The sequence below is a fragment of the Pagrus pagrus genome (assembly GCF_965226575.1).
Source record: "Pagrus pagrus genome assembly, chromosome: 6".
Taxonomy (NCBI): domain Eukaryota; kingdom Metazoa; phylum Chordata; class Actinopteri; order Spariformes; family Sparidae; genus Pagrus; species Pagrus pagrus.
This window is the reverse complement of record NC_140190.1, coordinates 22,002,632-22,024,262: the sequence shown is the minus strand read 5'-3', so window position 1 is coordinate 22,024,262 and position 21,631 is coordinate 22,002,632. Positions and strand designations below refer to the sequence as shown.

The window sequence follows — 21,631 nt, the reverse complement described above, 5'->3', positions numbered from 1 at the left end:
ATACAGAAATAAAATGTTTGTTCCTGACTGAGAGTTTAAGGTCACTCACTTGGTGGATTGAGGCTCAATCTTTGCTTGCTGATGCTAATTTGTCACAGCTGAGAGATCAGCAGAGCTCCAAAGAACTTTCACATGTGCAGCGTTTCTCCTGCAGGCCGTCTTATCTCATGACCTCCTGTTAAGCTGCTGGTCTGCAGACCAGGAAGCAGGTAGCAGGGCTGCTGCTGCCGGGGGCTTCTGGGGGAATCTGGGTCACTTGACCAGACATAACATCACTCTGAAGATTGGATTTGGATCTTTTTGATCTAATTTCGTCTAATGTGAAACACTTGTGTCTGATTGCTCTCCAGCTGGGATGTTTGATGTCATTATTACCTCACAGCAGACCACTCAGGACACTTCAGAAAATATAATCCTAATGCATCCATAACCATAAACATAACTTCTCCCCCTCTCTGTCGTGTTTCCATCTCCATTAACATTATAACCCAAGCATGCTTTCAGCCAGCAGCTCTCTGCAACATCATGTCCTTCTATGGCAAATACAAGAGACCCAGCACACAGGGCCTTTGAGGATACAGCTTCCCTGACATCACTCAAACATCCAACTTACTGAACTCCTCTCTAAGTGGTGCTTTTCTGTCCCCTTGTGGCAGCAAAGTACAAACCTGTATGACAAATAACAGCAAAAACAACAGAAAAAGATATGTAAATACATGAAATAAATTAAGTTACAAAATACTGTATCACCAATTTCTTGCAGGGAAAAAAAATAAGAAAAGAAAAACAACACATGAAATCACAGATTTCAAATGAACTGTACAGTTATCATAATAAAGATCTTTTTGTTCTCATCTTCCATGTTTTCTTTAGGTAAGTGGCTCGTCTAAATGTTTTGTGTGTTAACAGCCAGCTTAATCTCTCTGCATCATCCTCATGTACAAAGTCAATATTTGTTTTTATGTCACTAAACAAAATCCTGTGCAGCTCTTCATAAAAAGAGCAGCAGAAAACAAAATGAAACTCATTTTCTATATCATCCAAACAACAGAACAAATCTGCCTTTCTTCTTGCAGACTGACACACCGTCCAGTTTCAACCATGACCTCAGCTGAGCACATAAAGATCTTTGCTTTTTCGTTAAATGATATAAAACATAATTCTCAGTGCAAAAATTCAATTTCACAATTCAAATGTTATCATCCTAAATGTACATAGATTTATAAGTAAGTCGTGCATTCAAAACTGTACTTAAAAGTAAAAGTATGTAAGGAGGCGATTATCAGTACATTTAAATTAAGTATCAGAAGTAAAAGAACTCATTAAGCATAAAACTGGTCCCTGTCAGTGTTTTACTATTATATGTGATGAAGGATTAATATTACATCTGCATTATGTGTTTATGTGTACGCCACATTTCACTTCTCTAAAAACTAAACTTTTCATGAGAAAAAACAGCTTGTTTTCAGCTTTTTATGCATATTCTAGCCAATTTAAGTTGGTTTTTAGAAGAGAAGCGTTGGAAAATCTTCTCAACACACAAACTTCAGTTTTTCGAAAGATGTTCAATTCAAAGTCAAGTCAAAATTTTGAAAACATGGTTTTCACTGGACAGGAAGGGTGTGAAATTCTGTAAACTGGAAATTAACTAGTAACTAAAGCTGTAAGAAAAATGTAGTGGAGTAAAAAGTACAATCTGTGCCTCTGAGATGTCTTGTAGTGGAGTACAAGTTATACTACAAGTTGTATTTTGTGTGTGTGTGTGTGTGTGTGTGTGTGTGTGTTTGTGTGTGTGTGTCTACATGTTACTGTATGTTTTAGCACGTGTTTGAGGCAAACCCCTGGTGGGATTAATAAAGTTGTCTGAATCTTAAACAAGTGTTTCTAAATTAGTACGCGAGTAAATTTATTCAGCTCCATCTGAACCTTTATATTGTCATGTGAGGTTTAAGGCCTGTTGCTCTGTCACTGCAGTGTTTCTGATTGCCACTTTAATGTAAAGTCGAACTTAAAATCTTCTTCTTTGTCTAAAGCACAATAATCTAAGTCTACACAAAACTGCACTGACTGCGTCTATAATCTACAGAAATTGAAACCTATGTTTTATTTTAATTTGTTTACTGTAACTGTTTCACATCTTCTGACACTTAAATATACACAATATTAGAAATATTGAGATTAACTGAGCAGAAAAACATACACAGATTATATTTGAACCTCATTTCCACCATGTGTGCACCAGGTTTAGTTTAAACTTCAGCTCTAGTGACCTCTAGTGGCAAAAGGTGATTTCTACAGTTCAAAACACAAATTAAGTGGCAGCTGAACATTACATTAAAATGCAGCTTACATGGACACAGTGATCATGTTGGAAGGCCTGAGGAACATCCAGGATCTGATGATCCTTAGATATAAACAAACACATGTTAACAACATGCTTACATCCTTCTCAAACAGCTGAATTAAAGACAGAAAACAGCCCTTGAACTTAGTTTTACAAGTAAGGACTGATTTATGTGTGTTTGTTTATAAAACCACCAATAAACAGAGCTCAAATCTTTATATCTGCCATATGACCAAAGGTTTCACACAGTATGTGTGTGTAGACCTGGAGACTGATGTCATCCTGATGTATTTGCTTCTTGCAGCCACAAGGTGACAGAATATTACAGCAGGAGAGCAACATGTGCACGTCTGTTTATGTATATCAGTCTATTTATGTATAATCTATTAGTGTAATTTCTCGTCTTCTCCGATATTTCATGATCGGATGTAAAAATGTAAGTATGTAAAGATTGAAGTCAATGATGATTCAACCCTACAGTAATCAGAAAACTTATTACTTTTACTTTTTACTAATGCTTATTTTTTGTAACACGGTACAGCACACAAACATACAGAGCCCCTAAAGGGACATGGGGGAAAAAAACAAAAACATAAAAGTTTCTCATGAGCACAAGAAACTTTCTCGTGCTCATGAGAAACGTTTATGTTTTTGTTTTTTTCCCCCATGTCCCTTTAGGGGCTCCATACAAACAAAAAAGTTTAGACAGTTATTTTGAAAAGTGACCCCAATTTTAAGACTGTTTTAAGACTGTGTGGATATGTGGCTGTCCCTGTAACCCTCGGGTGCTTCCAATGTTTTCATTGTTTTACTGTCATTAAAACAATATTTCAAAACCAGTAGACAAACACAGCATTTGTGGTATATTGCCCAAAGGATAAACTGGCAAAATGTAGATTATTTTGTTTACTAAGAACTTAGTATTATGAATCAAACCTTCTTTTCTCCAGAGAGAAACTTGATGCAACACCTGAAGCCTAAATGAATTCAGACAATTTTTGTGATTTAAAATACGTTTTCTCTTAGTCAACATGTTTATCATTATCTGATTCTGAAACCCTGATCAGCCCTCAGAGACCTACAACAACTGTGGAGGCGCCTGACTCTCCTGTTGTTATTTTGTTTTTCCTACCCTATCTTAGCAGTCAACATCAAGTGCCATACAGTATTTATTTGATTCGGGGGAACCTTGTGGAGTCCCAATTTTACATTAGATTTGTCAATGACCACACCTCCTCAACCCTCACCCTGAGCACTGGCGTTCCACAAGGATGTGTGCTGAGCCCCCTCCTTTAATCCCTCTTCACCTACGACTGCACACTTGCACATGGTTCAAACACCATTGTTAAGTTTGCAGACGACATAATGGTGATTGGTCTCATCAGCAGCAATGATGAGTTGGCCTACAGGGAGGAGGTCCAGCACCTAGCAGCGTGGTGCGCCAACAACAACTTGGCTCTCAACACCAAGAAGACCAAAGAGCTCATTGTGGACTACAGAAAGTCAAATGGTGTCACACACACCCCCGTTCGTATCAACAGGATGGAGGTTGAGCGTGTCAACAGCTTCAAGTTTCTGGGTGTCCACATCTCCGAGGACCTCTCTCGGACCCTCAACACCTCCACCCTGATCAAGAAGACTCACCAGTGTCTCTTCTTCCTGAGGAGACTAAAGAAGGTCCATCTGTCTCCTCAGATTCTGGTGAACTTCTACCACTGCACCATCGAAAGCATCCTTACCAACTGTGTCACAGTATGGTATGGCAACTGCTCTGTCTCCGACCGGAAAGCACTGCAGAGGGTGGTGAAAACTGCCCGACGCATCACCGGTTCCTCAATACCCTCCATCGAGACTCTCCAGAGCAAGCAATGTCTGCGACAGGCGCGCAGCATCGTCAAGGACTGTTCTCACCCCAACCACAGACTGTTCACCCTCCTCCCCTCCGGGAGGTGCTACAGGTCTCTCCGCACCCAGACCAGTAGGTTCAGGGGAGGCTTTTTCCCTGCGTCCCTCACCCTACTGAACTCCACACCCCGGTGACGACCAACTGCACCCACCCCCCACCCCCACCCCGCTTACTGCATTTCATTGTCTCTATACTTGTACTGCACACAATGACAATAAAGTTGAATCTAATCTAATCAAAGAATGGATGAATTTACCCCCAATTTTATTTATATACTGTGAACACACAAAACTTCATGAACTTTGTCTACATCTGACTTTTCCTAAGCAAGTTATAGCCATTTATTATAATATTATTTGAAACAGGTGTGATCCCATATTTCACTTACTGACCATGTTGATGTGTTTAGAGTAAATATAAGGGTTATTAAGTGATAACACAGATTGTTATTGGTCAGTGGCTTTTTGTCTTTGTTGATGTTTGTTCTAGTGTAACATGAACCAGACTCGTTCACAATGAACACTTTATTTTCACCATGAAAAATAGACAGTATCTCAATTAACAATAAACAATTTTTGTCAACAATGTTTCAACATGTTCTTCCTCATGTCTTCCTCTGGTTTCAAATATACATTCTTTAGTCTTTTATTTACACCAGACAGCAGGTGTTTTATGCTAACGGCCAAACACAGAATACAGAGGCATCACATTTATTACCCACAAAACACAGTACAGCACAAGTATAAAAAGACAATCTTTGGGTTGGTGGGTGAGTTAGTCCATGCAGATGTTGTTGCGCAAGCTGCCTATGAATGCAGTAAATTCTGCGTCCAAAAAGATCACCTGCAGTTAGTCAGACTACATCTGTTTTCATCATTAGCTGGTTTCCTTTAGTCACAAGAATAACTTTGGATTGAAATCCAAGATTTGCCTTCACTTCACAGTCTCATGTGCTTTGATGAAACCAAAACTGTGCAGATTATGTGCCTTTTCTCTCTCACTTTCTGTGCATTTATTTATTCTCTTTGAACCTCTTTCATGTTTCACTTCAAATGCAGCTGAAACAGCTCGGCAGAGAATGAAACACAACATGTTTTCTACATGATGCAGATGGATGAGAGTGGATGAAGGCACAAACAGCATTACCACATCCTATTTATGTGCATCGGAGGTACAACCACCTGTGAAACACGCTGTACATATCAGATGTTTGAAGTCACAAGATGCTTACTGTCTCTATCAGCTCCATTCCTGCTGCTCTCAGTAGCCCCACATTATTCCTTCAGGCGAGCCTCAAGTTCAATGTTCCCAGCACGTCCTCTGCATCAGTAACCAATGTCGGAGAAGCAGTTTGGCACAGTTGAGTCTGGGTTTTGAAACCCTATAAAGAAAGAAAGAAATGCCTACAAATGAGGCTTGTGCCCTCCTGACGTCTTTACCCGCAGAATACAATAGCAGCGTTGATGAAAATCAATTTGCATTCATACACACGTCGAGGTATTTTTACATTTGCAGCTCCACACCTCACTGTGACTGACGGAACATATTCAAATCTGCTTTGGCAAATGCTAAATCATGACACAGTCCACAACACAATGGATTCAAATGTGCACATTTTCATTTAAAAGCAGTCTGGGTTAGGAGGCTCGCAGCTGGGGCGTCTTGTGGCTGAGCTGTGACTTGCCTCGTGCACGCAGCAGTTCTGAACTGTGGCAGGTACAGCAGAGAGAAGCTGTGCAGCTCGCTCGAGTCCTCAGCGCCGAGCAAAGGGTGCGACTCCGCAGAACAGTCCTCTCTGTTCAAGACTACACTTTTAAGCAGCCCAGTTGTTGTCTCTTCTTCTCTCTCCTCCTCATCTTCCTGGCTGTCCTCGTCCTCTGCTGGATAGTCCATTCCTAGATAGCACAAGTCCTTCTTCTCTCTCGCCTCCCCTTCGTCTTCTTGCTCTGATGTTTCAGAAAGCTCCTCCACAGAGTTGTAGGAGCAGGAGCGCCGCGGGTCGTCCAGCTCCCACAGGCCACCGTGGAACGATCCGGAAATGTCTGAGTTGTTGGCAGAGAAATTGCCCTCGTCGCTGGAGCTGCTGCCACTACCATCCTTGTAGCGGAGATGAATGGGCTGCTGCTCCTGCTTGGGATCAGAGAGCAGCACAGTGGCGTATGTGACTGAAGACTGAGCAGAGCTGTCTGTGCTGCCTGGGGGCTGCTCTGCGGGGGGGTCGACCAGCTGTAAATCATCTAGTCTTGGGCAGGAACTGGTTAAAGCGTCCAGATTAAGTGCAAAGGAAGGAAGTCCACGTCCCTCAACGGGTTGGGTTTGGTCGACCTCCGAGTCAAACCCTGGAGGGATTGAGATAGATAAGGCAGAGGCTGGGTCTGGAGTTAGGGACAAACGCGGGGCTTGGACTAAAGCTGTGGTCAGAGCTGAGAGATCAACTTTGTCCACTATGACAACTTTGGAAATGTTCTCAGAGGGCAGGAGCAGCGGCCAGGCTGTGAGGCCTTCTGCAGGTCGGAACAGGTGGTCAAAGTTGTCGGCCTATAAAGATATGAAAAAACACTTAAGGTACAGACTCATGCAAAAGAATCACATCCAGGAGCAATCAGCATATAATGAATGTTTGAATGCATGTTACTGTAGTTTTATGTTCATTTGTACCTTTTTGAAGTCGAGTCCTTTGGCCCAGGAGCACTTGTTTGGGTTGGGCACATCCTTCCACACAAACTTTCTCATCCTGGAAGGAAATACAGCGGATATTTAGATTTCATCTCTCTGTCTAAAGGCTCCCTTCCTCCCCTCAGCTAACATCAAGTGTAATTACACCCCTGTGACCTGTTAAATGTCACACTACTTATTTTTCATGCTGGTGTCCCTACTCTCTAAATTAGACTTCATCCCAGAGATTTATATCATTAATCATTTCTTATAGGTGTCTGAGTAAAAAACTAATTTGATGTACACAGATGTAGTGTGTACCATTAGTATTGTACCTGGTGCAAGATCTGCAAGTACTTGCAGAAAGTAAATTGTCTGTTGTAAGACAACATATTGCTGTTGTAGTAGTTATTGAAACACCGCAAACTCATTTAGTATCGGACGTTTTACACATTAATTTTCTGGGTGCAGCAAGTTTTTTTCATTTCTAGTACAGATGTCTCTTTTTCACTGCGCAGGAGCTACTTACTGGTTTTGGGAGAGGACCAGGGTGACAAACAGGACGATGGAGAGGAAGGAGATGATCATCAGCATCATATAAGCTGCAGGGTCTCCTCTGGTGGCTGTAACAGTTAGAAAAAATACACATCAGACCTATAGTTAATATCATAATGAAAGTGCTGGCATTGTCAGTCAGCCAGTCAGCTGGTGCGTACCTGTAGTGTACACTGGCTCGCCCTCTCCATCAGCAAACACAGGGTACAAGTAGAAGCCAAACTCCTCAGAGCCGAAGAAATCACCTGAAACGATGCAATGAAATCATGTTGGCTGAGTGTACTTGCTCTTTAACAGTATCACATACTGATCAATGTAAGAATTTTGGCCAGTTCCAAGGAGCAACGCGATGCTGACTACAGTTTACTGAACAACAAACTGTGTCATTAATAACAATTATTTTTTGAACATTACATATAGTGACTTTAACAGTTAAATCAAGAAATTAAAAAAAAGATAACAAACACAGAGAAGAGATCATGTTACCTCTCAGATAGATGGGACGATCAGTGTAGGGCAGTCTGGCCCACATGTCTCCACTCTGGCCTTTGTGATGAGACCACTGGACCACCATGAACAGGGGGACAGAGCTGTTGTCCAACAGAGTCCAGGACAGAGACACACAGGTGCTGTTGATAACCAACACGCTGAACGAGCTCACACAGCGACCTGAAGTACAGAAAAGAAATATACTGACTGAATACGATGCTTTCAGGTGACTCCAACTGTTGTGGTTCAAGTTATTACACAAACTAATCACAAAAGTTTACTTCTCTACTTCTTCTACTTCTCTACTGGAGGGATGAAACACCATTATACCAAATAATGTTCCCCTTTTTGGTGTTTTGATGGTGGTGATTGAGAACAACAACAACATCAGCGGATGGACTCATTTATCCTGCTGCTAGTTTTGCTGCGAAACACATTTTCTCAGAATACTCATGGAAAAATGTCGAACAAACATGTTCTGCGAAAATAGTTTTCTCTGACTCATGAGTATTGGGCAAAACAACTGTTAAAAAAAGTGCTGCTAATAGTATTAATGTAGGACACTCAAGCTAATGGCAGCAGGGCTCAATTAGAGCCTTTATGGGCTCTCCAGGGACGCATGGTTTAAGCGTGACGCCTAAATGGATGGCTGTTTGTGTCCTCAGCTTTGACGTACATTTCTCTGCTGTACGCTGGTCATGGTGACAGAATGAACAGACAAAAAGGAAAATCTGTTTAAAAGGTAAAAACAGGTCCAAAGCACTGTATTTTCTCAGCTCAATAACTTTGAAGGTAAAGTGAATAACAAAAAAAAAAAAAAAAAAAAAACCTGCCATATTTTACATAGTTTGGAAAGAAGGGAAAGCTTTAGCAGCATTTCTTTTTATCCGAGTCGACCTTGTTTTCTTTCTGAGGACATGTGCTGTCTGTAAGTGTCGGCAGTGACCATGAATCAGATCGACTTTACATTTGTACTTTTTTCACAATGAAACAACTATTCTGATCACACCTACAGTTCCTCTAAAATCACTGCTGAACAAACTGTCTTTCTTCTGGCTGCTTGAATCTTGATGTATCTATCTCACAGAGTTGTTTTAAATTGGTCTCATTTGTATCTCTTGTAGATTTTATAACCACATTTACGTTTAATTAATACTGTGTGTTACATGTCTGTATATCCTGGTCATGAGATTTGTGATCTCAGTGAGGTTTTCATGCTCAAATAAAGTATTTTTTATCAAGCTACTGTATAGTTTAGAGAGAATAATAGGTCAAAAGAAATTAAGAAAAAAGAGAAAATAATAAATGTTCACTATTTTCCATGCAGTTGTTTCAAATCCAATCCATCCCTTCTCACTTACGTTTGGGCTGCCTCTCCAGCGTCATGTCGATATTGTGCGGCGAGCTCCCCAGACTATTGTAGGCCTCCACAGTCACAGTTTGGAGCATCTGGTTCCACTCAAAGCTGTAGGAGGACGCCAGGTCGATCTGCTCCCTCGTCACAGAGCCACTGGAGGTCTGATGCTGCACAATAAATCCATCCACGCAGTAAGAGTGCCCTGATATTTGGAGACGCTGGGGGAAAAGAGCAGGAAAGCCAACATCTTTAATCCCACGTCTTAATTACAAAACCAGAAAATGTTAATATTTGTGTTTGTGTACCTCAAATAGCAGAGTGACATTAGTCTGGTTTCTGTATGGATCGTCTTGAAGAATTCTCCAGAAATCTGGACCACGTTCAGGAGCTGAGGGGGAGACGGACAAACGCATCACATGACAGCTTTCACCTCTGATGGTGTGATGTAACATGTGTGCACGTCACAGTTTCCAATAGAGCTAAAATCAGAAGGTCAAATATAAATGTAAATGCATCAAGCGCCATCTGTCATTATCTTTAAAAAGTGTTATTTGACGTGTTTCAGAGCGAAATGAGTGGCATTCAACATTACCTCTGCTGTTTTGAGGTGTGGAGAAGACCGAGTCGCTCCATTCGCTCCAGTAGCCGGTGCCGTTGGTGTGCATGCAGCGTACCTGTACCACATACACCCGGCACATGTCGGACACTGCGACCTCTGCCCACGGCACCCTCACTGGACTCTGGACCTGCAGAACGTGTGGCAAACAAAAGTTTACAATACTTGCACTTGACCACTTTTATGATTTTTGGATAAAATCAACATGGTCGCATGACTTCAAGGTCACCACCACTGAGCTTCCTACTACAGTATATTATAAATTGATCAATCTACTAGTCGGAAATGTTTAATTAGTTTATGTGTTCGGTGTGAAGATGTTCAGTGTCCCCGACAACCTCCGTAGTCACGCCTTTTTTAAGAAACATAAAAGCTTCAAAATTATATTAGCTGAGGTATTTTATGTGGTAGAACCAAACGTGAAAATCTCTTAAGCTTGTGCAATCCATCCATTATCTGTTACCGCCTGTTTGCTGTGAGGCAACGGCGCTAGCCACTGTTTCACCGAGACAGAAAGTGGAAAAATGCTAACTAATTTTGAAGTTTTAGGCTCTCTATGACCTAATAATTACAAGCAAACTGATATTTAGACAGTTTGCAATGTTCTGGAGGACATCGCCTCTACCTCTGAATAATTGGTTTTCAATAAAGGTTGACTGCTGTCCATAGTGCCTCTAGTGCCCGTGGATGGTCAACAAGCTCACCTTCCAATCCGGCTGGGCTCTCACAGCGGATGGCGAGTGGTACCGAAACTGACACTGGAGCCCATCGACCGGCAGAGACGGAGGCTCCCATGTGACTGCCAGGACCCCGCTGCTCCGGCTCACTGCCTTCACATTAGTGGGTGTGTGAGGCTTCACTGCAGAGGGGAAACAGCACTGATGAAGAAGACTGTGAGTTTGTCTTTCACACCTTTTTCACTTCTTCTGTGATGAATATGAATCACTTCTTTAACCTCAACATTTGAAGGTTATCTTCAAGCACACAACTCTTTTCCTATAAATATTTAATCCAGCAATGGTTTCCTTTGAAGTTCAATACTACAGATTATCTAGAATATCTCAGTTAAACAGGAACAAATTCATATTCTTTAGATGTTTCTACATACACGTTTCTAGATATTTTAACATAAAAGACATAAAAATCATCACAAAGAAGTGCTGTTGCAGAAGGAGTGCCACAGTTATGAGGCGAGAAGGATCTTTAAATCCGACCTCCGTGCTCACCGTGATCGATGGGGGACAAGTAGACGGGTTTAGACCTGATGGGTCCAAGTCGGGACGGCACCTCCAGCCACAGCTTGTAGCAGTTCATCCTCAGAGGCTGGATGGTGCAGCTCTTCTGCCTGGATGGCACCTGCAGGCAAGGAGGTCCCATCTCCCCTACTATCTCACCCGCTCTCTCCCTCTCCTCCATCACATCACATGTTAGGTCCGCCCACCTGCCATCAAGACGAATGAAATGAAATAAATGACGTCAAGATGTTGTCATGTTAGTCCTGTAGGATTTATTTATATATATACAGATTATTAATTGACTAATACTTTTACTTTAGGTATTTTAATGTAAATTTGGTGCTCATACTTCTGTAGTTTTACTTAAACGTACAATGTAACTTCTGCCACTAGGGGGCTCTCTATCAAAACAAAACATTAAGACATTTGCCAAGCGTGCAGCGGTAAGAGTCGCTGCAGCTGCTCAGAGCTGGCGAGCTCTGTAGGAGAGAGTCAGGTGCAGACTCAGACCCTCTGGAGGATAAACAGTTGTCACATCGGTCTCGCTCTGATCTAAATTTACTTATCGACAGTGGAGCTCGGAGATTACTCCTGTTTATCAACCTGACTGCAGCAGCGAATTACATTTCCTATCCTTGTTTAAAAGATTGAGAATTAGAGGAAAAGTAAAAAGCAGGCGGGGTTCAGTTACAATGTCGTGTTGCACAAGAGGCCTCTGAGGAACATCAGTTAGAAACGTTTCATCACTCAGTCAGTTCCTCATTGTTGTGGTTTCGCCTTCACTTTTTAAAATGTGGAGACTTTCTGTTGCTCTGAGGTCAGAAGTACCAAGGACGCTGACCTCAAAAAAACTTCCTGTATCACTTCACACAACTATCTCCAGGGTGTGTTCAGTAAACGAGCTGTCCGGTACACTGTGTCCACTCACTTCCAGGTTTTCACTGAGTTCTGAGCTTTGATTCATGGTTTCACTAACAATGCTTGCACTAACATCCGAATACACTTCACTAAAAGGAGATAGCTACTGTGAAATGTAAAATGCTGCATTACCTGGATCTGAACTTGAGTTTAGTCCTCTGTGTGTTCTTCCAGCTGCAGGCCATGGCATCAATATCCCCGTTGGTTTCACAGTTTATATCAATTGAAGCTCCTGAAACACGCAGGGAGACACACTCAGGACTTAGGTAACAATGACAAACTTCTGAGGTCCGTGCAGGGGGATTATTTTGGTTCACATTGTTGTGCTGTCACATGCCGCCACCCTCTTTCCTGTTTTTGTCTATTACAGTGGAAAACTGGAGCAAAAAAGGGACACGGACGTCCAGCAACTTGGAGGGAAATGTTGATGTTTGACTTTCAGTCATACACTGTACATAAAGCATGTCTTCCTTTCTTTGGATGTGTTCTAGTATTTTCTTTGACATTGCATAACAAAACCCCAATTCCAAAAACAACTGGGACGCTGTGTAAAACCCAAATAAAACAGAATGTGATAATGTGATCATCCTTTTTGACATACACTCAACTGAAAACAGTGAAAGACAATATATTTCATCAACTTCATCGACTTTTGTAAATATTTGCTTATTCTGAATTTGATGGCAGCAACATCTTTCAGACAAGTTGGGATAGGAGCAACAAAATGCTGGGAAAGTTGTGAAATGCTCAAAAAACACCTGTTTGGATGGTGATAGGTGAGAGTATCATGACTGATAATCAACTGGTAAAATACGGCAGCTTGGTCAGTGGCCTTAAGGTTCAAGCTATGATGCTCTACCTTTCCCTCTAGCATCTATAATGCAAATGAAGAGCTCCGCTGTAAAGTTAGCAATAATTTGCAATGTGGAACATCTGGTCCGACTTTCAAAGTAAAGTTATAATTATAATCTCACCCTCTACATAGATCTGGCTGTACGGGATGGTCCACTTCTGAGTGCACTGCAGCAGGTCGTACATCTGAGTCTCTGACGGACGCACTGTGATCTGGCTGACCTGTTTTTGGAAAGGAAAGGTCTTAGTGCATAGACAAAAACACAGGAAAGTCATTGAACTTTTTGGGGAAATGTTAGTAACATAAAATGAGTTTTGCGTACCCATTGGTTGACCGGGTGGTATTGGCTGCGATGGAGCGGCTGTTGGAGGTTGAGCATCCACATGGCCGTGCTGGCGTTGATGTTGTGGTCGTTGAACACACAATACACTGTCACGTTCTCCCCCGGTCGCACCACCACCTTCTCAGGGATGTAGCTCACCGCTGCACACACACAAACAAAACATACTTAAGTCACTTTCCGGAGATTATATAGACTTACATTCACCACTTGCCTAACCCTAACCCAAAGACTTTTTCAGATATTTTACAACTTTTCTTTTAATCGCAAAGTCTGAAATGGGTTGAAATGAGTTTATGGGTGCCTTTATCTCACAACCTCCTCAGATGTAGCTAACAGAAACATCTGGCTGGAGTTTTTGCTGTTCTTCCAGCTAAAACAAAAGAGATGTGACTCATCTGCAAACCAGGTGATAAGCCCAACAAAAAAGCCTTTCAAATTAATCTAAAAAGAAAGCTGTTTGTGACTCATTCAACTGTTTTTGGCTGAATTTTGCTGCTGATAAACATTAAGAAACTTTCCAAATGTCGTTCTTTTACCTTCCTCAAACATTTCAATCAATTCAGTTTGCTGTTTTTGGCAGACTTCCTCATCATACATATCATTTTCGGTAAGATGACTCAGAGTTGTAGAGTATTACTAACTTGAACCCAATGACACATAGACACATTTTTTCACCAGGGTCAAGGTTGTTTCTGTGACACGGAGTAGAAGAACAACCCTCTGAAAGACCTGAAATGCCCAAAGACCTATGATAGACATACAAGCCCTCAGGCTGATGTTCACATTTTAATTAGCAGTCTGATGTTGCAGATCACAAACCAACAAGCAGCAAACATGACCAGTTCATAGTCTCTGAAGGATCATCTAGCGTTCTTGCTTTCATTTCTCTATTCTCAGTTTCATTAAAAAACTTGGATGGCAAAGATATTCCTGTGTGCCATTTTCCATTCTTTAAAGCCATTGTGTCACATGATTTGCAGCAGGTCACTGTCCTTGGGGACGGCCTCTGATTCACAGTCTATTGACGCTGGCCACACTAGAATGAGCTCTTCATTAATAGCTCAGGCTAATGAGCTTGACTCGTTTCAATAGTTCAGCACTGACATAAATCTACCTGAGAGATAATTACAGCCAGCGTTTGAATGTAACACAGTCGGTGAGGAATCCTCGTCTGCTGAACCTCTCAGGGGGAATGAGCGTTGAATTGCAGCCATCGGGAAAGGTTTAAAATGTTAGCTAACCGAGTTCACTGCCTGCTAAAAGGTGACATTAAATAATTTAACTCCCTGATTTTAGAGCCATCAAATACCCAAATAACCTCTCAGTTAAGCTTTTTCAGCTCTGAACCAACACCGTTAACAATCGAGTTTAAAAACATCAGCATTGTTTTTCCTGGTGTTTTTGTTTCATTCTAATTTAATTTAACAAAATTTAAAAGAACATTTCAGTTCGATGTTTTGCCAGTTCTGTCATTTGAACACAAAATTACACCTCACTCTACACAAAGACGTGCCAACATTTAAGGTCGACTGACGAGAGCAACCAGCAACGCAAAGAAGAAGGACTAGTTTTTGAGAAGATCTTTATAAACTGCACCGCAGATTGTAAAATGCCTTTAACTTTTTTTAAAAATCATGTATGTATTTGTTACAGTAGGAGGTTTTCTAAAAACATTTCAAAGATTCAATCCTGCTCCAAAACTGCAGGTCATCATTATATGTGATTAAACAAGCTTTTAGAGGCTGTACTGAGGCTATTCTATGCTAATCAGCACTAAACACAAGATATATTTGAGGCTGAATGTCATAATTTGGTATTTGGTCATTTGAATTTGATCTTCAATCTTTGACATGATGATGGCTCTAGAGTAAAAGTCAGAAGATCATCTAAGTAATTAAGATTCATCTTAATGGGAATTTTTCAAACAATTCCCCAAAAGCTTATAGAAACAGTGCAGGGTTGTACTGAGCAACACGCTGACACTGATGCAAGATGCACCTGCAGTATTTGAGCACAAGTAACAAAATAATAGTCTTGTATGTTTTATCTGCCTCTTTCTTAACAGTTGGAGGAGGCCGGTTCTTACTGTCTAGGTAGATGTGGTGAGGCTCACTCCAGTCGCTCCACAGCGGAGGCCTGTCCAGGCTGGAGCAGCGAACCTGGACGGTGTAGTTCAGTTTGGCCTTCAGATCCAGAGACGACCTTGGTGCTGGTGCTGACACCACCTGGAGACAGCACAGAGGGAGTCAACAAACACACAAGCGCACAAGCACATTAAACTGGATGAGATAGTCGGGCGTGTTCACATGTGAGAACGATGACTGAATCAAACAGTCATGTCTGTGGTTGATGTCTGACGTCTCATCAGCTCTGTTACCAAAATACACAAACCGGCTACAATCACAGATGTGTTTGTACACCTGCAACTTCTGGCAGTTTCCCATGAAAGCGTTTTTGCCATGTTTTAAATTAAAAAGGTGCCTCCGTGGAAACACAACGCAACTGTAGCGGTGAAAACTTTCATCATATGACCATTTTAACCATGAGCCAAAAGGCACTCGGACACCTAAAGTTGCCTGCCCTCCTCCAGGATCCATATTCTTTATATATTTTTATAACCTATATATACTTTTTTGATGATAATTTTATTTTCAAATATCTATATCTTTTATCTTAGTCCAGCCTGAGAGGGATGTTTCTTCCATTTTTTCCCTTTTGGAGTGTTTTTCCTTATCAGAGCCGAGGGTCTAAAGATAGAGGATCTTTGTTTATCGTATCGTATCGTATCGTATCGTATCGTATCGTGTAGACCTTCAGGCATACTTAAGATTGATTTCATTTGACTACACACCAAGCGGGACTTCAACACTCAAACTAAAGGAAAAGATATTGAGAGAATCACTGAGACCATATTTTACTGATGCATCTACAGGAGTCTTTAACAGCAGGATTAAGTCTCACAGCTGGATGAATCATGGAGCGTCTGATCCGCTGCAGGACACTGAGCGCACTGTTGAATGCTAAATGCACCGTACGAGGCCATTAAAACCCCAACTGCCTGCGAGCGAGTCACACTAAACAAACACAATGTCTTGTCAGTGGAAATGTGTGCTGACCGCTGCAGTGAAAGACTAATACAGTAATTGTGCATGCGTGATTCCCTCAGGACATGACTTGAGTCACATAACCAAACTTCTATAAGTTTAACCAGAAAGTATATTTTCACTTCTCCTTTTTAAGCATGACTTTCATTCATCGCTAAGGCTTCTCTGTTTTGTATTGAGAGTTTGAATTGTAACTAGTAGCTACAACTGTTTGACAGATTAAAATATGCCTTTATTAAAGCATCTACAAGGAGTTTCCTTTTTGTGTTGATTGTGGAGGCCTCTGAGCACAAAATCGATCTTGATCTTGTCAAGCAAGTGAGAAAAGACGCAACAAATTTTTAAGACTTCTACCGTTCCCTGTATCCTTCTGTTTCCCTTCTCTTCTGGGGGCAATCACAGTGCTTGTGGTAGAGTTTGGTGGGAAGATGCCGTGGGCAGTGATCGTCTGAGGACAGCTGCACTTTTTTTTTCCTATGTTGATGAGTCTATTTCTGTCATTGGCTGCTAAAGTTCAGTATCAGCCCAATTTAACTTTTGATACAGCCTGTGCCATATCTGCCAAATTTGATGTCAACAATAAAATAATAAAATCCTCCACAGACAAATCTTCTCATGCTGCCTTCTAACTGGCTAACGTACAACCCACTGCCAACTTTTGCCTGGGAAAATGTAAACATGGGCTCCTTTGGTTTGAGTGTGGCACCCATTAGGAATAACAATACAGAAATAGCACATCTTCTCACTGGTGGTCTCATTTGCTTATAGGTTATAAAGAAGCATCAGTATTAGATTGAGACTGTTTCATAAACCGTTAAAAAGAGTTTGTGGTACATTTAACAACCACGTTTGGGTTGTTGGGTTGTAAAAAGTAGGTAGTTTGACTTCAATGTCCACGTATTAACAACGTATTAACTTTTTCACCTGCAGACTAGATTGATTATTACAAAATGAAAAAACCTCATGAGCATTTATTGATGGATGATCAGCCTGTAAGTTTGCCTGTCTGTTTTTGTTCCCCTTGTGTGTCTTGTTTATCATCACAGCTGTGCCGCAAAAACAAACAACAGTAGAAAGCAGCAGATCATATTTCCATCAGACTACATCCAGAAGACGTTAAACTTAAGTCTTAATCAATAACATTCTGGATTTGACACATAGTTTTTCCCGAGCGGACAACAGAAGCAGCGAAGGAGTGAGACATCTTGATTAAATGCCATTTATACAAATTGTGAGTCTTTTGTCCAGTGTGGAAGAGGCAAAAGAGATTTTTAACAACTTGGAAACCCAAATGTTGCTGTTATTAACAGCTTATAACAGATCGATTACCGAATACAGCCTTTAATTACAGTTTACAAACTCCTTAGTATTTTATTTCTACCATGCTTGTAATGCTTTGCTTGATGTTACCTGCCAGGATGGGTGAGTGGTGTTGGAAGAGTATCGGACCTCGTATCTCAGCAGGCTGGTATCATAGTCTGGCGGGTCGTCCCAGAGTACAATCAGTTCTGCCTCAATGGTCTGGATGTGCGACAGGTTGACTGGAGGACTCGGTTTCACTGTAGACGAACAGAAGCATGTGTTTACAGTACATTTTTTTTGCCACAGCAGAATCAATAGACATCAGATACATTACTAGCAATCATAATGCCAATTTGATCCTGTTTTAATATCAATTCATATTCTATCAAAGATTACTTAATCCTGTTGATCAATACAATAAGTGTAAAATAAAATTAGAAGATCATTTTTGCACGATGGCTCACAAAATTGCATTTGTAAGGGATTTAAATTTCCACTGTGCAGCCTCAAGGTCACTTAATATTGCCTATAATATATTATGTCCGAGTATTTATAGCTGGGTAGTTATGTCTAATATACGTCATAACAGCACTGTGCATCTTAAGGGGATATTTGCTGTATCTCAAACAATGAAGATCAATATTCCAGTTCTTACGCCATCAATATTAGATAAATAAATTAATCACATCCTGAGTTTGAGTAAATGAAAAATATAGATCGCATGTAATTCAATTCATCTGCTTGGCATTAAACTCGTGTCTTTACATATATGTGAAGCTTACGCACTTAAATGTCAGTGAGGGGGGTTTGACTTCATATCCCATGATTCTTCACTGAGCGATCGGTTCAGGTGGATTTCAGAGGTGTGTATTAACTGTCATTAACTGAAGTGAGATGAGGTGTAGCAGGCCAGATTACAATCTCCCATTTCATCACTTACTTATGACAAACGCAGAAAGAGATAACTGAGTCTCATTTAACCGCAAAGATGCCCGTTGGGAGAAAAGATATGACTCAGCATTATGAGTAATGGTGCAACAATTTTTTTTTCCAGACTGTGCGCACGTTAAGGACATGAAAGGCTTTTAATTCTCCTATGAAAGGATCAGTTTAACATGTAACTCGAGGAGAAGCAGTGATTACTTCCTTAATAGAATTATAAATCACAAATCAAGTGCGGTCCAACAGAACACTCAGTGGTGGCTGAGTGCAGTAACTAGAGATGCAGTGAAGATAAGATAAAGGAGCTTCAAGTTTCAAGCAGAAAAGTTGTTCCGCTTTAATTTTTTATCTTAATCATCCCCATGAATTTACACAACACCTAAAAATGCAGATAGTCTGCTGCAGTCTGTCTTCACTCATTCAATGTAGCCAGTTTGTTTAAGAACATTAACTTTAGTGATTATTATTTAAAGTCCATAGCTTTTGTGGATCGAGGTTCTGTTTGGCTGCATTTCTATCTGTCTAGTATTAATAATAGACAAGCAATATAGTACATTAAATAAGAAACTTCGGATAGGTCTGAGCACCGTGTTTGACTCTGTAACTTTACACATTACAGCTACGGTCAATAATAACAGCAGGAATTAACACGTTTGTACCTGGATGTTACTGTTGTTTTTACCTACAAAAACAGAGTGAAGTAACTACACATTCAGTGAGGGATAAAACTGCAGAGTTGAGAAAACCTACAAGTCTGGACAACAGCATTACAGTTACTAGTCGGTTTCTGATCCGCTCTGTCAGTTTAACAAAAAGGTCTGGTTGAACAAACACAGCATGGAAAGTCCTTGTCTATCACTGTGGAGATCTCACAGCTTGGATGCAGTTGCGCACACATGAACACACACATCCACAAGGTCATGGCCCAGTTCTCCTCCGCTATTCCGGTCAGGTCTGCCAATGACAGCTGAATGAAACTCTTTCTCCTTATCTGTCCGGATTCATCCCTTTGAAGCAGCAGGTCGTTGGAACATGTAGGTGTTTTAAACAGTGAGGAGGCCTGCATCATCTCCATACACGGCTTTATTGAATTTATTACCAGCAACTGAGCGACTTCGGAAAGACGGTGAATGTCGGGAACTAGCTTCTTTGATGACTTACTGTTATGCACTTAAACCAGTGTAGCGAGCAAGTTACAGATAAGTGGAGTCATGCTTATACCAGAACGTACGTGAACATTTAGTCGATTCAGATTTCCAAAGGGCATCTGGAGTAACTCTTGCTTAATTAATGTTGAATAAATAATTTAGCAAAAACTTCTCCGATCAAAGGACATGCCATTAGATACAACTCACATATGAACTCTCATTTCTCAGCCACACTGGCTCACTAGCAAACAGTTTTACATGTGTATAAGATTATTTCATGGCAGGTTTTTAACTTTTAATTTTGCCTCATTAAAGTGTACTTCAGCCAGTAATGTCATACTTTTCCCAAAATCCATCCGTGAAAGCAGCACAGGCAGTGCCAGATTCTGCCCCTCTCCTATTTGACTCTGCAGGACTGAAGCTTATTCGTTGTTTTAACTTAAGTTGATATTTTATCTTAAACTATGGGAAAGCAAATCGTTTCACTGATGTATAAAACAAAGAACGAGACAAAAACAAAATCCTTTTCTCACCAGGTCGGGCAGGGATTCTGAGTAGGACCGGAGGAGCTACGGCGTCTGAGATGCTGACGGTTACCACGGTGACAAAGCTTGTCGTAGTGTTGAGGGTGATTGAACACGTAAAGGAATCCTCCGCTTCACAGACAACAGGATTATTAGTTTCCTCTTTCTGCGACCTGGGAAATGGAAATGAAAACACTTCAGCTTGTTTTCTCAGTGGATGATCAGAGTATGAAAGACCAGTTCAGCAGAATTATGTCACATCTCTCCGTCTTGACTGACTTCAGACTTGTTAACAACAATGATGGACTGTAACTAAGTACATTTACTCAAGTACTGTTTCCATTTTCTACTCCTTTGTACTTCCATACCCAACATTTTGGAGGGGAATAATTACATTTTTTACTACACTACATTTATCAGCCACATGATATAAACAGAGAATAAAACAAATTAAGTTGAAGTTAATTAAGTTTGTTTGTTTTAGAGATTTTTTTTTTTATTTGATTGTTTTTACATTTTATTGTTGCAAACAGCAGTTGATAACCTCAGCTCAATGTTTGTTTATTACCTTTGATCGCTTTACATTATCTTACTTAGCTCTGATGAGAAGTCTTAAAAGTGCACGGGAACAAATGGAAATTTGAACATCTTTAACGTCATTAAAACTGGGAATCTTTATCTGCTGATCCAGAATCTAAGAACAGTGTTTGGCAAGTAAGAGCTTTGCAACGTCTGGCGTCTTTTAAAAGGTGTGTATGAGATCAGTGGTGAATCGGTCTCCTTATCCCCGCCATAATAAAAGCCTGGAGCCTGTGTGATTTCACACAGCTTCCTCTGCTGACCAAAGTTAACACACATACTTAACCCCCCACTGAGCAGTTGGGAAAGGTTCGGATTACATTTAAACACACACACACACACACACACACACACACACACACACACACACACACACACAGGAAGACAGACAGGAAAGAAAGAATGATAAGAAAATGCAGCTTCATACTCACAGTAGACGCTGTAAGCTAACTGCCATGAGGCCAGCTGCCAGTGTGGTTGACGGTGGACCGTGAGGCTGCAGGTCACAAATTAAATTTTCCCAGTTTTCATCAACTCTGCACAGTATGTCCAAACAGGTGCCTGACGAGAAATTACATTTGCATGTTAGTAGAGCGACCAACACCAGCTGACTGTGACCTCCTAATGACGGCTTCTGAGAAAATGGCCAGGCTTAATATTCTGAGAACTCTTATCTGAAACTTAAGTGAGTGAAATACAAGCAGCAATGTGGTGGTAGAAGGGCTCCAGCCTGGTGATTCAGTCATTGTGAGAGCTCAATT

At 40.9% G+C, this 21,631-nt stretch overlaps 1 protein-coding gene across 2 annotated transcripts in view; it reads right to left on the bottom strand.

Moving 5' to 3' along the window:
• Nucleotides 1-4,759: 4,759 nt before the first annotated feature.
• Nucleotides 4,760-21,631, bottom strand: part of lepr (leptin receptor) — a 45,171-nt gene continuing 28,299 nt past the window's right edge. For both annotated transcript variants that reach the window (XM_084355208.1, XM_084355207.1), the window contains 17 exons: nucleotides 21,302-21,431; nucleotides 20,301-20,464; nucleotides 17,786-17,934; nucleotides 15,358-15,496; nucleotides 13,251-13,411; nucleotides 13,050-13,149; nucleotides 12,208-12,307; nucleotides 11,149-11,363; nucleotides 10,627-10,781; nucleotides 9,899-10,052; nucleotides 9,612-9,694; nucleotides 9,311-9,524; nucleotides 7,947-8,129; nucleotides 7,622-7,705; nucleotides 7,435-7,528; nucleotides 6,909-6,984; nucleotides 4,760-6,788 (listed from right to left, as the gene is read on the bottom strand). In XM_084355208.1, the coding sequence (XP_084211334.1) occupies nucleotides 5,868-6,788; nucleotides 6,909-6,984; nucleotides 7,435-7,528; nucleotides 7,622-7,705; nucleotides 7,947-8,129; nucleotides 9,311-9,524; nucleotides 9,612-9,694; nucleotides 9,899-10,052; nucleotides 10,627-10,781; nucleotides 11,149-11,363; nucleotides 12,208-12,307; nucleotides 13,050-13,149; nucleotides 13,251-13,411; nucleotides 15,358-15,496; nucleotides 17,786-17,934; nucleotides 20,301-20,464; nucleotides 21,302-21,431 (3,122 nt within the window). In that variant the 3' untranslated portion in view covers nucleotides 4,760-5,867. The remainder of the gene's footprint in view (nucleotides 6,789-6,908; nucleotides 6,985-7,434; nucleotides 7,529-7,621; nucleotides 7,706-7,946; nucleotides 8,130-9,310; nucleotides 9,525-9,611; nucleotides 9,695-9,898; nucleotides 10,053-10,626; nucleotides 10,782-11,148; nucleotides 11,364-12,207; nucleotides 12,308-13,049; nucleotides 13,150-13,250; nucleotides 13,412-15,357; nucleotides 15,497-17,785; nucleotides 17,935-20,300; nucleotides 20,465-21,301; nucleotides 21,432-21,631) is intronic.